The sequence below is a fragment of the Lithobates pipiens genome, unplaced genomic scaffold, assembly GCF_037356315.1.
Source record: "Lithobates pipiens isolate NorthernLeopardFrog02 unplaced genomic scaffold, aLitPip1_a1.2 Scaffold_8, whole genome shotgun sequence".
In the NCBI taxonomy this organism is placed as follows: Eukaryota; Metazoa; Chordata; class Amphibia; order Anura; family Ranidae; genus Lithobates; species Lithobates pipiens.
This window is the reverse complement of record NW_027507903.1, coordinates 513,492,405-513,507,914: the sequence shown is the minus strand read 5'-3', so window position 1 is coordinate 513,507,914 and position 15,510 is coordinate 513,492,405. Positions and strand designations below refer to the sequence as shown.

The window sequence follows — 15,510 nt, the reverse complement described above, 5'->3', positions numbered from 1 at the left end:
TAGAGGTAATTATTTTTTAATTTGCATTATTATTATTATTATACAGGATTTATATAGCGCCGACAGTTTACGCATCGCTTTACAACATTGGGGCAGACAGTACAATTACAATACAATTCAATACAGGTGGAAATCAGAGAGCCCTGCTCATTAGAGATTACAATCTATTTGCTGCATTAGGAAGTATCTGAATCTCGCACACGTGTCAGTAAAGCTACAGAGATAGACAGTAGGGATTTATTGGATTCCCAGATAGTGTTTGTGCAGACTGTACTGCTGCACAGGACTCCATCTATCAAAAGGGGGCCAGCTGGTTTAAGAGAAAGTAAACCCTAATGGGTTTTAGGTCCTCTTTTGTTCCCTGCAAAGTAAAAGCATAATGGGCTAGTATGCATCGTATACTAGCCCATAATGTGCCACTTACCTGCAAACAAGGCCTGCGATATCTCCGATGACCCTGGAGGGTGCGTCCATCTTCACCCCTCTTCCTTCAGGGCTGTGGACTCCGGCTCTGTGACTGGCCAGAGTCGCGTAACGTGGAGCCGATGGTCACGGCATGGGGCCCTGTAGAAACGGCATGATTGTGCCCTTTCTTCAGTGTACATGCGCCGATGATGTAGGCGCACGTGTATATGGTGAATATCTCCTAAACTGTGCAGGTTTAGGAGATATTTCCAGTACCTACAGGTAAGCCTATAGGCTTACCTGTAGGTAAAAGTGGTATGTAAGAGTTTACAGCCACTTTAAGATGAAAGGAGGGCTGCTAGTTCTTGAAATATGTAAATCCTAACAATGAACTTCTTCACTGTTTTAGTTCCTTTGGGTCTGTTAAATAACAATATGTAAGCATTTAATTATATCCGTGTGATGAATTCGATAAAATATCTTCTCATCTTGCCAGCAATCTGGTCAGCTTATAACCTCTCATGCTGCGTACACACGATCGGACTATCCAGCAGACTTAGCCCGGCGGACAAACCGCCGGACTTTGAAGCAGAGGTCCGTCGGACTTTCCAAACGAGCAGACCTGCCCACACGAAAAGACCGCCGGACTTTTGAAATTAACAGACTTGCCCACACACGGAGGAAAGTCCGTTCATTTTGAACGCGGCTCCAGGTAGACGGGACTAGCAAAGGAAATCAATGTCGCCGCCTTCGGTGGTGAGATTGACAACTCGCTAGCCCCATCACCTGGGATGGACTTAAAGGGGAAGCCCTACGCGGAAAAAATGGCGTGGGGGTCCCCGCCAAAGTTCATATCAGACCCTTATCCGAGAACGCAGCCCAGCCGGTCAGGAAAGGGGGTGGGGAAGAGTGGGCGCCCCCCTCCTCCTGAGCCGTACCAGGCCGCGTGCCCTCAACATGGGGGGTGCTTTAGGGAAGGGGGGCCGTGCGGCCCTCTCACCCCAAAGCACCTTGTCCCCATGTTGATGAGGACAAGGGCCTCTTATTGACAACCCTGGCCGTTGGTTGTCGGGGTCTGCGGGCGGGGGGGGGCTTATCGCAATCCGGGAGCCCCCTTTCTTTCCTATGTGAATGAGTATGGGGTACAATGTACACCTGGTGAAAAAAATGTAAATAAAACACAACACAAGGTTTTAAAATAATTTATTGCACAGCTCCGGAGGTCTTCTTCCATCTTGGGGGGTCTTCTCGCCGTAATCCTCCACTATCTTCTGCTCTTTTGCTAGCTCTTTTACTAGCGGAGGAGCCCGGCTTTCTTCTTCGTCGCCGCCGCTGTCCAGGGGTCTTCTTCCGACTTCGGGGGTCTTGTCCCCCTCTTCGGTTCTTCTTGCCGGGCCTCCGCTTTCTTCCTATAGCTCTTTTACTAGCGATGGCCCGGTCTTCTGTCACCGCCGCCTCTTCTTCCGACTTCGGGGGTCTTGTCCCCCTCTTTGGTTCTTCTTGCCGGGCCTCCGCTTTCTTCTTCCAGCTCTTTTACTAGCGATGGCCCGGTCTTCTGTCACCGCCGCCTCTTCTTCCGACTTCGGGGGTCTTGTCCCCCTCTTTGGTTCTTCTTGCCGGGCCTCCGCTTTCTTCTTCCAGCTCTTTTACTAGTGGTGGCTCGGTCTTCAGTCGTCGCCTTCTCTTCTTCTTCTCTTCGTGTTCCTTGAGATGTTGACTCGATGCTGTCTCTGGCCGTAATGACAGGGACGCGTTGTGCGGCGACTTATATAGGGACAATGGGCGGGGTCACCGTGTGATGCCCCCGCCCCTTATGATGTCACAGTCCCAGCATCAGAGACAGCGTCGAATCAACATCTCAAGGAAGAAGAAGAAGAGAAGAAGAAAAGAGAAGGCAGCGGCGGCGGCGGCGACGACGACAGAAGACCGTGCCACCGCTAGTAAAAGAGCTGGAAGAAGGAGCGGAGGCCCGGAAAGAAGAACCAAAGAGGGGGACAAGACCTCCGAGGTCAGAAGAAGACCCCCAGACGGCGACGAAGAAGAAAGCCGGGCTCCTCCGCTAGTAAAAGAGCTAGCAAAAGAGCAGAAAATAGCAGAGGAGTCTGGCGAGAAGACCCCCCAAGACGGAAGAAGACCCCCGGAGCTGTGCAATAAATTATTTTAAAACCTTGTGTTGTGTTTTATTTACATTTTTTTCACCAGGTGTACATTGTACCCCATACTCATTCACATAGGAAAGAAAGGGGGCTCCTGGATTCCGATAAGCCCCCCGCCCGCAGTCCCCGACAACCAATGACCAGGGTTCTCGGGAAGAGGCCCTTGTCAACATCAACATGGGGACAAGGTGCTTTGGGGTGGGGGGGCCACAGGGCCCCCCCTTCCCCAAAGCACCCCACCATGTTGAGGGCATGTGGCCTGGTACGGCCCGGGGGGGGGCTCGCTCCTCCCCACCCCCTTTCCTGACCGTCCGGGTTGCGTGCTTGGATAAGGGTATGATATGGACTTTGGGGGGACCCCCACGCCGTTTCTACGGCATAGGGCTTCCCCTTTAAGTCCATACCAGGTGACGGGGCCAGCGACGTGTCAATCTCACCTCCGAAGACGGCGACATTGACTTCCTTCGCAAGTCCCGTCTACCTGGAGCCATGTTCAAAATGAACGGACTTTTCTCTGTGTGTGGAAAAGTCCGTTCATTTCAAAAGTCCGGCGGACTTGTGCACAGATGGCCGAATTTTTGAGTTTTTGAGTCAAAACTTCTTTCTAAGTCCGCCGGACATTTGGGAAAAAAAAGTCCACCGGAGCCCACACACGGACGGATTGTCCAGTCCGCCGGATAGTGTGATCGTGTGTACGCGGCATCACACTCTCTGCTTGTTCTGACTGTCATCAATGACAGTGTTCTCAGCTATCTCTCACAAGTTCAGAACTTTGCCCCTCTATGTTATGGAGAAGAGGAGAAGGGTGGGGTTCAATAGTTCTATCTTGTTTCTGTTGTCCTGATACAATACAATGAGTGAGTGTTGTCATCCTTGAACTGGATATGTTACTTGCAAAATTATTAGGTGAAAATAAAGGAAAAATGCTAAAAAAAACATTTTTAAAGGAACCTGAACTGAACTGAAGATCACACTGTGCAGTAGATGCTTATGATATTTGGATGGAGACTTTGGGACCACTCTGCAATGCAATAAGCAGCCACTCTTCCTGGTAGCTGGTGCCGAGTTCATACCCTCTATCTTAATGTACTACTGCCACGTCACTGTAACAGGTATCCTTTTATGCAAGTTCCACCCTTCTCGTGACAAGTGATTATTTTAGTGAAAACGAATGCTAGAATGAGCTTTTGGAGGCAACATGCTGTCTGCTTTATGTGTAGAGCTACTGTTCAAGCTTAAAGAGCACCAGACATAAAAAGGAGAGATGGTTTGATGTTTTTTTGAACTCTAAAGAGTCTACTGACTCCTCTGCACCCCCTTCAGTTCCCTTCATCTGAATGTAGTCACAAATGCCTAGAGTTGGCCAGAAAATGGATCCAAAACATTAAAAATTTTATCGTAGTTGGTAAATCTTGATGCTTGGCTACTTCATACATTGTGGCTCCAGGTACCAGCCCACGACTGCCTTTCAGAAGGCACCACCTTGCCTGGGCGATGCCCTCACATTGGAGCCAAGTGCAGTGGAAAACTTCTCTTACCTTTCTGAAATCCTTCTTTGAGACTTTTCCATCTGGCTGCCTGCTGCAGGCTAGAAAGCTTTCCTTGACGGTGAATCCGTTCTTTGTCATACATTGTTTCAGCTTGTCGATCACCTCATCCACAGTAAAATTCCTCAATAAATTGCTGGCTTGATTTTCAATTCCCTTCATTCTTCCAAGAGAGGGAAAAGGTGCAAATTAAACAATTGCTTTACTAAAAGTACATTGAAAATGCTAGGTGCATATGAAAGGAACATGTAGCATATATAGCCAAAATACCGTCGTTTTTCAGACAATAGCTGCTTGACTAGGGATGGTATGGAGGAATGCAATGTTTTTTTTTTAACTACAGTATTTTAAAAAGGAAGCAACCCTAATCACATATTTCAGTTTATGTTAAAGTGGGTCTTTACCCATAACAGTTTGATAATGAAAACACATCCATTTTTCTGCAAAAAAAATCTAATTTCTTCATCAATTTATCAAAATATGCCTGTAATCAGCCTAATGTGCATGGACACAAAGGACAGGGCTCGACAAACCCCAGGCGCCAGGTTGCCAATGCGACCAGAAATTGCAACCTGGCGCCTAAGCTGCCACCAGCCCACTCACTATCGATGTCCCAAACATGCAGAGCATTAACACTGACTGCCGTCCTCCTCCCTCCTCCACACTCAGCGGCGCCGCGCTAAGTGTGTGAAACTGACAAGCAATGGAGAGAGGAGGATCTGTCAGATTTCAGCTTGATGTCAGAGTGGGCAGGAACCGGCCGGGGGTTGGCGGGAGCCAGCAGCTATCAAACACCAGCCAATGGGATCTGGGCGGGCCGCTACGTGTATGTGGCCCCGCCCCTTTTCTTAAGCAGCCCAATCGTTGGCTGGTGTTTGATAGCTGCTGAGTCCCGCCCACCCAGCCGGGCCCCGCCCACCCCGGCCGTGTCCCGCCCATTCCGACATTAAGCTCAATTCTGACAGCTCCTCAGTTACATTTCAGTAACAGAGTGCTCCGTGTGAAACCTGCCAGTGCCACCTGCCAGCGCCAACCAGTGTCATCTGCCAGTGCCAACCAGTGCCACTGCCAATCAGTGCCACCTGCCACTACCAATCAGTGCAACGTGCCACCTGCCAGTGCCACCACCAATCAGTGCCACCTGCCAGTGCCACCGCCAATCAGTGCCAACTAGTGCCACCGCCAACCAGTTCCACCTGCCAACACCAACCAGTGCCACTGCCAATCAGTGCCATCTGCCAGTGACAACTAGTGCCACCGCCAACCAGGGCCACCTGCCATCACAAACCAGTGCCACCTGACAATCAGTGCCATGTGCCACCACCAGTGCCACCTGCCAGTTCCAAACCAGTGTCACCTGCCAGTTCCAAACCAGTGTCACCTACCAGTGCCATCTGGTAGTTCCACGTGCCTGCCAATGGCAACCAGTGCCACCTGCCAGTGCCAGCCAGTGCCACCTGCCAGTGTCAACCAGTTCCATCTGTTGCCAGCCTTACTCTTTCTGGTCAGCCCATAACCCTGATGTAACAGCGTTTCATTGGAGTTATTGACTGGGTGCTCCATTGTGAGTTAGGGATAGGGGGTGAAAATGAGTGGCCTTAACACGGGAGCTGACAATCCCTACCACTCTAAAAAATAAAAACTGTCTCCTAACTTTTTTAACTGGCTACTAAATTCAAAGCAAATTTGTCAACCCCTGACATAGGATAACAGCTGCTTCTACAGGCAGAACATAAAACTCCTGTAGAAGCAATGTTTTTTAAGATAGTGAGCCTTACTGACACCTTTTTAGGGAACCAGTGACACTAATACAGTACAGTGATCAGTGCTAACAATATGCACTATCACTGTACTAATGACACTGGCTGGGAAGGGGTTAATATCAGGGGTGATCAAAGGGCTAACTGTGTGCCTAGCCTGTGTTTGTGCACTGTGTGGGGGGTGCTTTTACTAGGGGAAGACATTGATCCATATTCTTGCTTTACAGGAAAACAGGATCCATGCCTTTCCCACTGACAGAACGGCAATCTGCCTTGTTTTCATGGGCGGACTGCCATTCTGCCTGTGTACAGAATGATCGACGGGTGCCAGCGAACATCGAGTCCATGATACCCGCTGATCAGCTCCTGCTGTGCACAATGACAGTGGGAGTGAGTGGCCAGCGGCGCAGATGAGCGTCCGTGACCCAGAAGTGCGTGATCCTGCACACAGCCGCTGCCCTGTAGCAGTAAAGCTACAAAACAGCCGTAAAGTGGTTAACAAAAGAACATACAGTCCACATAATAATTATGCTACAAAAATTAGTGTGTGCTATGAAGTGCCTCCAGCACTGCTCCAGTTACTTCTTGCTGGAGGCCGCCAGAGACTGCCCAGAGCAGTTACTTCCTTACTGGAAATTCTACTCCTCTACTCAGTCTCAAAAACGACATGTCACTTTCTTCAATTGAAATATGTACAATTCTAGCAGAGTTTGTCCTATCATCTCTCCTGCTTTTATTTTTTCTTTCCCTAATCTGTGTTCTCTCCACACATCCCATTCCCTGTGAGCTGCTAATACATAAAAATATTTACAGCTCTCTGAGAAGTGCACCCTTTCTGTTAAAATCAAGGTAACCTCCTGTGAGAGGGACGACAGTCTTACTGGACTTGTATACTGACAATATTGTTGGGATCCACCTCCTTTCTTTCACCTCTGAGAGATGTCAGCTCTGGTCTCTATCTGCACACTGTGTAGCTGCCTGCTATGCTGCAGTTCTGACCTTGGAAGTCCCCAAATAAAAACGGCTGGGCTGCATTGCAGTCTGTAGATAGAGTCTGCCTGTAAGAGAATTGATCTGAGCTTTGTGTTGTGTGAGACGAAGAGGGAGGGGGAGAGGAGCTGTGCTGCCTGTGCTCAGACTGTGTGCAGTATGGGGATGTCAGCAATCTGTGTCACTGTTTGATGTTGAATTTTAAAATCAGTGGTGTGCTGGCCGCTGCTTTTAAAAATAAACATCAAAACAGTCAGACAGATTTCTATATACTGTACTTCACTATATAAGCTAAATTTACTGGTAAAAATAAGTGTGAAATGCAAGAAGGGAAGGGCTGCCGTAGACTGCGTGAGTGAGAAGCGTTGCTGGAGCCATGGGCAAAGACACAGTACTCAGAAGAGGAAGTTGCAATGGTCAGCGTGGAACGCAAATGCCCCTGTTGCTGTGACTACGTGTTTTGCATGCAAGAGGAATTGACAAAGTGCATGTGTGTGAAACGCGTAGTCATGGGAACAGGGACGTTTGCGTTCCACAATCACCACGGCAGCTTCCTCTTTCGGGGACTGTCCCTCCGCCCAAGGCTCCAGCAATGCCTCCCACACATGCGGCATATGGTAGCCCTACCCTCTGAGTACTGTGCCCGTGTCCAGGGCTCCAGTGACACCATCCTTACACGCCAGTGAGGCCTGGCATGGATTCTTTCCGGCTTGGTACAACCTGAGGCTTTACTGGTCGGCTCCCTACTCTGGATTTCCTCATTCAGGACACAGTGGTCCATCAGTGCCTTAGCCAGCCTCCAGTTAGTGTGGTAATGATACTATCAATGTTCAATTGAATACACACTGTTTTAACCGTTATCAACTAGTACATCAGATTCATTCTGTGGGTGATTGCTATTACTGTTTAACATTGATCACCCCAGCTCCTGAGCGCTGTCAGCTCTTGTTGTTTGTACATATAAATATATTATTTTATTTTTATTTTTCAAGTCTGCGCACCATATATGTTTGACTTGCTCTTCTTGACCACTTTGTGTCCACCAGTGCCATACAAGTGGGTTTACACCTTGTTTTAATTAAGTGGCCAGCAGCTACCTCTACGATAAAGTCTGGATGGGTGAATGGCATTAGTATGCAGACCTAGGGTGGAAGGATAATGTGTGTGCTGTCCATAAATAAAGTTGTCTAGCTTTGATGACAGTGTGTCCCCTTTTCTTCATTGGTGCAGCTATCTAGTTGTGTTTTATATTTGATGAAACCCTTTCGAAACTCCCCAAAAGTCATGTTTCACATTATTTGGTGTTTTTACTTCTGTAACCCCTGCTCATGCTAATATAGTAGTTGTTACCTGTCACAGTGATCAGACTGTCTTAGTTCCTCCTGGTATTGATTTCTGTCTAAGATGTCAGTGCTCACACCATTGATGTCATCAGCGCATGAGACAGAGACTCCGATATTGTGCAGAAGCTCCATGTAGGCAATGCCCTCAGAGGAGCTATCCCCATACCGGTCACACATCCTGCCAGGAGACAAAAAAACATATCAACTTAAAACCAGATAGATAAAAAAAATACGCTATGTGGGAAAAAGTTTGTGGACATCTGACCATGTGCTTGTTGGACATCTCATTCCACAGCAAAGGCCACTAATATAGAGTTGACTCTCATATTCCTCCCTTCTCCTTCCCCTCTTTGTGGCTATAATAGGCTCCACGCTACTGGGAGGGCTTTCACATGATTGTGGAGTGTCTGTGGGAATTTTAAGCCCTTTGCATGGTCAGATACTAATGTTGGATTAGAAGACCTGGCTCAAAATCAATGTTCCAATTCATCCCAATGGTGTTCAGTAGAGTTGAGGTCAGGGCTCTGTACAGGACACTTAAAGTGGTTGTAAACCCTTACAAACCACTTTGACCTACAGGTAAGCCTAGATTAAGGCTTACCTGTAGGTCCAAGAAATATCTCCTAAACCTATACGGTTTAGGAGATATTTGCCCGAAGACAGGCACCGCTGTCTACGGCGCATGCGCCGTAGACAGCGGCGCGCAGGCACACTGAGCGCGGCATTTCCAACAATGGAGCTGCCGCGCGTGTGGGCTCCCGTGCGCATGCGCAGGAGTGACGTCATCGCGGCTCCGCCGAATGACAGCGGCGGAGCTGCGAGACCCCACCGAAAAGATGGATGCGCCGGACTACAGGGGACAGCGGTGACATCGCTGGCTCCTGTGTCAGATAAGTGACACATAATGGGCTACTATGCGATGCATACTAGTCCATTATGCTTTGCCTTTGCAGGGAATGAAAGAGGAAGTAACACCCATCAGGGTTTACTTCCTCTTTAAGTTGCTCCACACCAAACTCATCAAACCATGTCTTTATAGAGCTGGCTTTGAACACCCCAAACTGGTTGGAAGCTTACAATGGTCTAATGTCTTTGCATGTTTAGCATAAACTTTGGAGGAATTATTATTATATTACACAGAATTTTTATAGCATCAACATTTTGAGCAGTGCTTTACACAGTAAAGGGATATCCACATACTTTTGGTTAGATAACAGCACCGATGATAATAATAAAAAACAAAACAAGATGGCATACATATTATAGTGGTCATCTGACAAAGACGGGCAGTATGTCTGAAGGATTCTCTTCAATTGATCCTTGTAGATGATCCCTGAACCTTTAGGGTCATGTGACAGGACAGATTTAAACACATCCTTTAAGTGCGCATTGATCTTATTGTGGAGAATATGTTCCATCTGTCGGGAGTAAACAGAAAAAAAAAATTTTCATTAGGTTTAAAAGGAAATTATAATGTATTTTCAAACAGATCACATTATTAAATGTATACGTAAGGCCTCATGCACTCTGCTGAAAATGCCCATTAAAGAGTTTACAGGCATTTAGAGGTGGAAAAACACCCATCACTTTCCCATTCAGAAGGGGAGCGTTTGAACAGAAAAAAACACTTGACACACCTAAACGTGTGTAAAGGTGTCTAAACACGTAAGTGAAACGCGAGGCCCGTTTTTTTGAGCTGCTTTTTTCCTGCTGGTTCTTTCCATTGAACACCGCCGATGGCTCAGTTCTCTCACTTCCCCGAGCGGAGAGCAGCTGCCTGTCAATCAGCAGCTCTCCTGCTCTGCTCCTCCACACTCACCAGAACGCTGAGCTATGGAGGGGCAGGGAGCAGTTACAAACAGGAAGAGATTACCACTTGAGATTAACGGCTTTTCAGCAAAATCTTCGGCTGCTACAGAGGAATTTCAGAGCTCAGAAGAACATGGATGGCATAGTTGGTGAAGGCAAGAGATCAGCAACATAGACATGGAAAAAAAAAATTTCTCAGGGTTTTTCTTTAAATTGCCAAGCAAGGAAAGTGGACAATCTAAACAAAAAATAGACTGCATGCCCTGGTATTGCAATAAACGTCTTTATTAGCCACTTAAGCCCCGGACCATTTTGCTGGCTTAAGACCAGACCACTTTTTGCGATTCGGCACTGCAACGCTTTAACTGACAATTGCCGACATGGCTCCCAAACAAAATTTATGTCCTTTTTTTCCCACAAATAGAGCTTTCTTTTGGTGGTATTTGATCACCTCTGCGGTTTTTATTTTTTGCGCTATAAACAAAAAAAGAGCAACAATTTTGAAAAAAACGCATTATTTTTTACTTTTTGCTATAATAAATATCCCCAAGAAATATATAAAAAATATATAAAAAAAACATTTTTTTCTCCTCAGTTTAGACTGATACATATTTTTGGTAAAAAAATTGCAATAAGCGATTAGTGATTGGTTGGCGCAAAAGTTACAGTGTTTACAAAATAGGGGATGGTTTTATGGCATTTATGATTAATAATTTTTTTTTTTACTAGTAATGGCGGCGATCAGCGATTTTTATTGTGACTGCGACATTATGGTGCACACATCGGAAATTTTTGGTACCATTGTCATTTATACAGTAATCAGTGCTATACAAATACACTAATTCCTGTGTAAATGACACTGGCAGTGAAGGGGTTAACCAGGAGGTGGCAGTGTGGGGGTTAAGTGTGGCTTAGGGGCGTGTTCTAACTGTGGGGGGGCGTGGCTGTGATTTACAGATCACTGATCTCTGCTCCAATCACATAGAGCAGAGATCAGTGTCACTAGTTGCTAAGCAGAACCAGGAGATGCTGTTTACATCTCCCCGCTCTCCCTCCCCGTGAGACGATCGCGGGTAACCCCCGCGGTGATCGAGTCCACGGGACCCGCGGTCAGACTCATGGGGATCCCGACCGGCACACGCACGCGATGGCATGGCGGCAATTTTAAATGGACGTACCTGTACACTAATTTGCCTGTCTGTGCCATTCTGCCGACGTACATCGCCATGCGCAGGTTGGAAAGCGGTTAAGCAAAGATAAAATGACATATAATGCACTCACATGCTCCCGGAATGACACCAAGCTCATCACGCAACTGTGAGAATCCAGCTAGAGAGCCCCTATATGGATGCCACTAGATGTAATCCACTTGGCTAAAGGCTCCTCTCCCCATGTCTGTGTGTTAGGAAGGAAAGAGAAGAGTAGCAAGTCGGCTGCAATACTGGCTTGCGTATGACAACCTGCCGGAATTATGGAGGACCCCTTTAGAATATAAGCTCTATGAGCAGGGCCCTCCCGTCCTTTCTGTATTGAACTGTACTGTAATTGTGCTGTACCCCCTCTACATTGTAAAGCGCTGCGTAAACTGTTGGCACTTTATAAATTGTGTATTATAATAATAATAATAATAATCATTCAGTAGAGCTGCATGCACCCATGTGGCTGTGAGGCTGTGCGGGTTGCCAGAGGCTGTGCAGGTTGCCAGAGGTTCGAGGTTGCGGCCACATCAGACGGATATGCGGGACACTGAGCATGCCTATACAGTTTGCATTCAGGGCCGCTCATTTATCCCTGTTTGCAAGTAAATCCTTGGATTTGCAGGGACTAGAGTACAGTAGCAGCCTGTCATTGCTTTGTACACAAACAGTGAGGATAAGATAAGCTAATTTTTCATGTTGCGTGGCTCTCTGCGCCCATGTGATTGAGCCTAATTTGTGAAATATGACTTTCCTTTCTTTGCACCTCTTTGGATGCAGCTGGCTCTATTAAGATCGCATTCTGCTACTTCAAAAGCTCCTCAGTCACAGGAAAAAGTCGAACTCAGCCCCTGGGACCAGAAGGTAAACAACTGCTGAAACACATGCTCTGCCTTTGTTTACAGGCCTCCGCAGATCGCTGAGAGTGAACGCACAACACAGCGTACCCAGACCCCTTCTACACAGGCCCATAGACAGCCCCTCTCCACCTAGAACTTGGAATATCACTTCTGAGATGGCTACATTTTTGAAAAGCAAAAAAAAAAAAAACACCTTCACAATACAGCCATATTGCTTTCACAACAAATTCATATTTATGACTGTGGATCTTTGTGCTTTCAATGCTTTTCCCAAAACTATGCAAATAGTTTGGAACATAAAAGTTGGAAGCGGCTGGCTGATTAAATTAATTCTTATTTAATAGCTTGGTTCTCGTCTGGCTGCCTTGCCGCACCGAGATGTTGTTAAAAAGATACAGCAACATTGTGCAGCAATTTACATACAAACTTCTTCCTTATCGGCATGTCAGCCATTAACACTTTCTGATCCACAATGACTTCAGTTCTTCTAATTGCAGAATGACACGTCTTTCTTCATAGTTGCCACCGTATTGTATAGTTAAAAGGACGAGCAAGAGTATAATTACAGAGGGACCGAATACAAAGATTTAAAGCTAAACTCAAGGCAAACATCTAAATAAAGAGAGCTAAATATATGCACGGCAGCTGTTTTGCTAAAGGTTTTGTATTTCTGTCCATTCAGTCCTAAGATTTATACTGCTCTTGTTACATGACACAGCCCTATCTGGCAGGGTAGGAGACCTGATTTTTGCCTGCTTCAGTGCAGTAACACTAAAGTCTCATACACACGATCGGATTTTCCAACGGGAAATGTGTGACGACAGGCTGTTGCCGGAAAATCCGACCGTCTGTACGCTCCATCGGACAATTATTGTCGGATTTTCCAGGCTTTCAATTTTCCGCGGACACATGTCTGTTGTCGGATTTTCCGAGCGTGTGAGTACGTCGGACAAAAGTCCAAAGTACATACACGCATGCTCAGAAGCAAGGACGAGCCAGAAGCGATCAGTCTTTTAAATTAGCAGTCATAATGCAGAATTAACATTCGTGACGTGTCAAATTATGAAATCTAGAAATGCAGCGCACATTCTCTTCTTCTTTAATGGGATAATAATGAAGCTGCTGTGCTTGTGGTACTGTCTGATGGGAGTTATTGCAAACAAATTTTCAAAGGCTTTTTTTTTCTAGTGATATCAAGAATAATATTATTATGCTTGTTATTTTTTTTTTTGGTGCAAGTTATCACAACACCATTATCCTATCGTTTTTAAGATCAAAGATGCAACTATGTTGGTGTTCCTTGTTAATTTTACATTGTATTTTTTAAAATGTAACTGCCTACTCCCAAACTACCATTTTAAGTAAAACACAGCCAAGTATTATTCTACACAATTTTTTTATTGTGCATTAGAAAACAAATAAAATTAGACATGCAATCTGCCAATAGAACTTAACCAAAAAGTGCATTCTAGGCATCCAAATATATTGAATATATACCAAATCAAATCATTATTCAACCAAAAAATAAAATAAAAGCCTCATGCATGTCTCTTGCTTCTTAATATAGGGGGTCAACAATGCCAAGAATTGGTGAAAGCAGGGGTCTGTCATCCGGAGATAATTCCAAAAAACATCTGGATTATTCTCCTGGAGCTCCCACAGCAAAGGCATATGATATAGCTGATCACAATTAATAAAGCAACCAATTTCTGGTCCAAGAAATCCTCCTCCTGTTCCTGGACTGGAATTGGGTCAAAGCAATAACTTCAGGGCCAATAATAAATAACACGTTATCTCCTCCAATTCTGCAACATGGCTGGTTGATGAACGGCTGTTCAGAAACAAACTGAAAAGCGCAAAATGAAAAGCACGAATCAGCATTCACCAAACTTCCACTAACATGAAAATAGCAGAAGGAGCACAAAAGGGTGGCGCTTGACAATTGAACTTCCTCTATTTTGGCTCGTAGTACGTCTAGTACGTCACTACGTTCGTGTTTGTTGGCCGACAATTGTGTACCGTTTGTATGCAAGACAAAATTCAGGCACACGCCTTCGGATAAAAGTCTGAGGTTTTGTCTGCAGAAAATCCGTTTGTGTCTACAAGGCTTTACAGGTCTTGTCCCTCCACTGTGTCACTGCACAGTGAAATAGAAATTTTTTGGGCTCATCTCTCTGTCACTCTGCTGTTAGCACATGAACACTGCAGCACAACAAACAGACTCCTTGTGCTGCTTATCCTTCCCCACAGGGATTGCAATAGCATATCTCCCAACTATTCCTGATTTTGAGGCACTGTCCCTGATTTGGAACAAAGTCCCTCTGTCCTTCTTTCCTCCTCATTTGTCCCTCATTTTGGTCTAATCTACAGTTGTGCTCATAGGTTTACATATTCTGGCAGAATTCATGATTTCTTGGCCATTTTTCAGCGAATATGGATGATAACACAAAAACTTTTCTTTCACTCATGGTTAGTGTTTGGATGAAGCCATTTATTATCAATAAACGGTGTATACTCTTTTTAAATCATAGAAGATAAACTACCCAAATGACCCTGAACAAAAGTTTACATACCCCAGTTCTTAATACCCTTTAACATCAATGACAGCTTGAAGTCTTTTGTGGTATTTGTGGATGATGCTCTTTATCTTCTCAGATGGTAAAGCTGCCCATTTCTCTTGGCAAAAGCCTCCTGTTCCTGTAAATTATTGGGCTGTCTTGTATGAACTGCATGTTTGAGATCTCCCCAGAGTGGCTCAATGATATTGAAGTCAGGAGACTGAGATGGCCACTCCAGAACCTTCACTTTATTCTGCTGTAGCCAATGACAGGTCGACTTGACCTTGTGTTTTGGATCATTGTCATGTTGGAATGTCCAAATACGTCCCATGTGCAGCTTCCTGGCTGATGAATGCAAATGTTCCACCAGTATTTTTTCATGACATACTGCATTTATCTTGCCATCAATTTTGACCAAATTTCCTGTGCCTTTGTAGTTCACACATCCCCAAAACATCAGCGATCCACCTCCGTATTTCACAGTAGGAATGGTGTACCTTTCATCATAGGCCTTGTTGACTCCTCTGCAGTGTTTATGGTTGTGGCCAAAAATCTCAATTTTGGTCTTATCACTCCAAATGACTTTGTGCCAGTCTCTGTGCTGTTTGACGTATTATAAGTGGGATACTTTGTGGCATTTGCGTAGTAATGGCTTTATGCTTCCTTATTGTGCATCTGGAAACAGCCACACCACATGTTTTAAGAGAGTCCTGTATTTCACCTGAATTATTTGTGTTTTTTTCTTTGCATCCCAAACAATTTTCCTGGCAGTTGTGGCTGAAATTTTAGTTGGTCTACTTGACCGTGGTTTGGTTTCAACAGAACCCCTAATTTTCCACTTCTTGATTAGAGTTTGAACACTAATGAATGGCATTCTTAATTCCTT

General features: G+C 45.5%; 1 protein-coding gene across 2 annotated transcripts in view; it reads right to left on the bottom strand.

Annotated features, from left to right (window-relative positions):
- Positions 1–15,510, bottom strand: part of EFCAB6 (EF-hand calcium binding domain 6) — a 270,887-nt gene that overhangs the window by 86,815 nt on the left and 168,562 nt on the right. For both annotated transcript variants that reach the window (XM_077469390.1, XM_077469391.1), the window contains exons 15-17: positions 9,459–9,619; positions 8,209–8,379; positions 4,100–4,271 (exon numbers count right to left, since the gene is read on the bottom strand). In XM_077469390.1, coding sequence (XP_077325516.1) covers positions 4,100–4,271; positions 8,209–8,379; positions 9,459–9,619 — 504 coding nt within the window. The remainder of the gene's footprint in view (positions 1–4,099; positions 4,272–8,208; positions 8,380–9,458; positions 9,620–15,510) is intronic.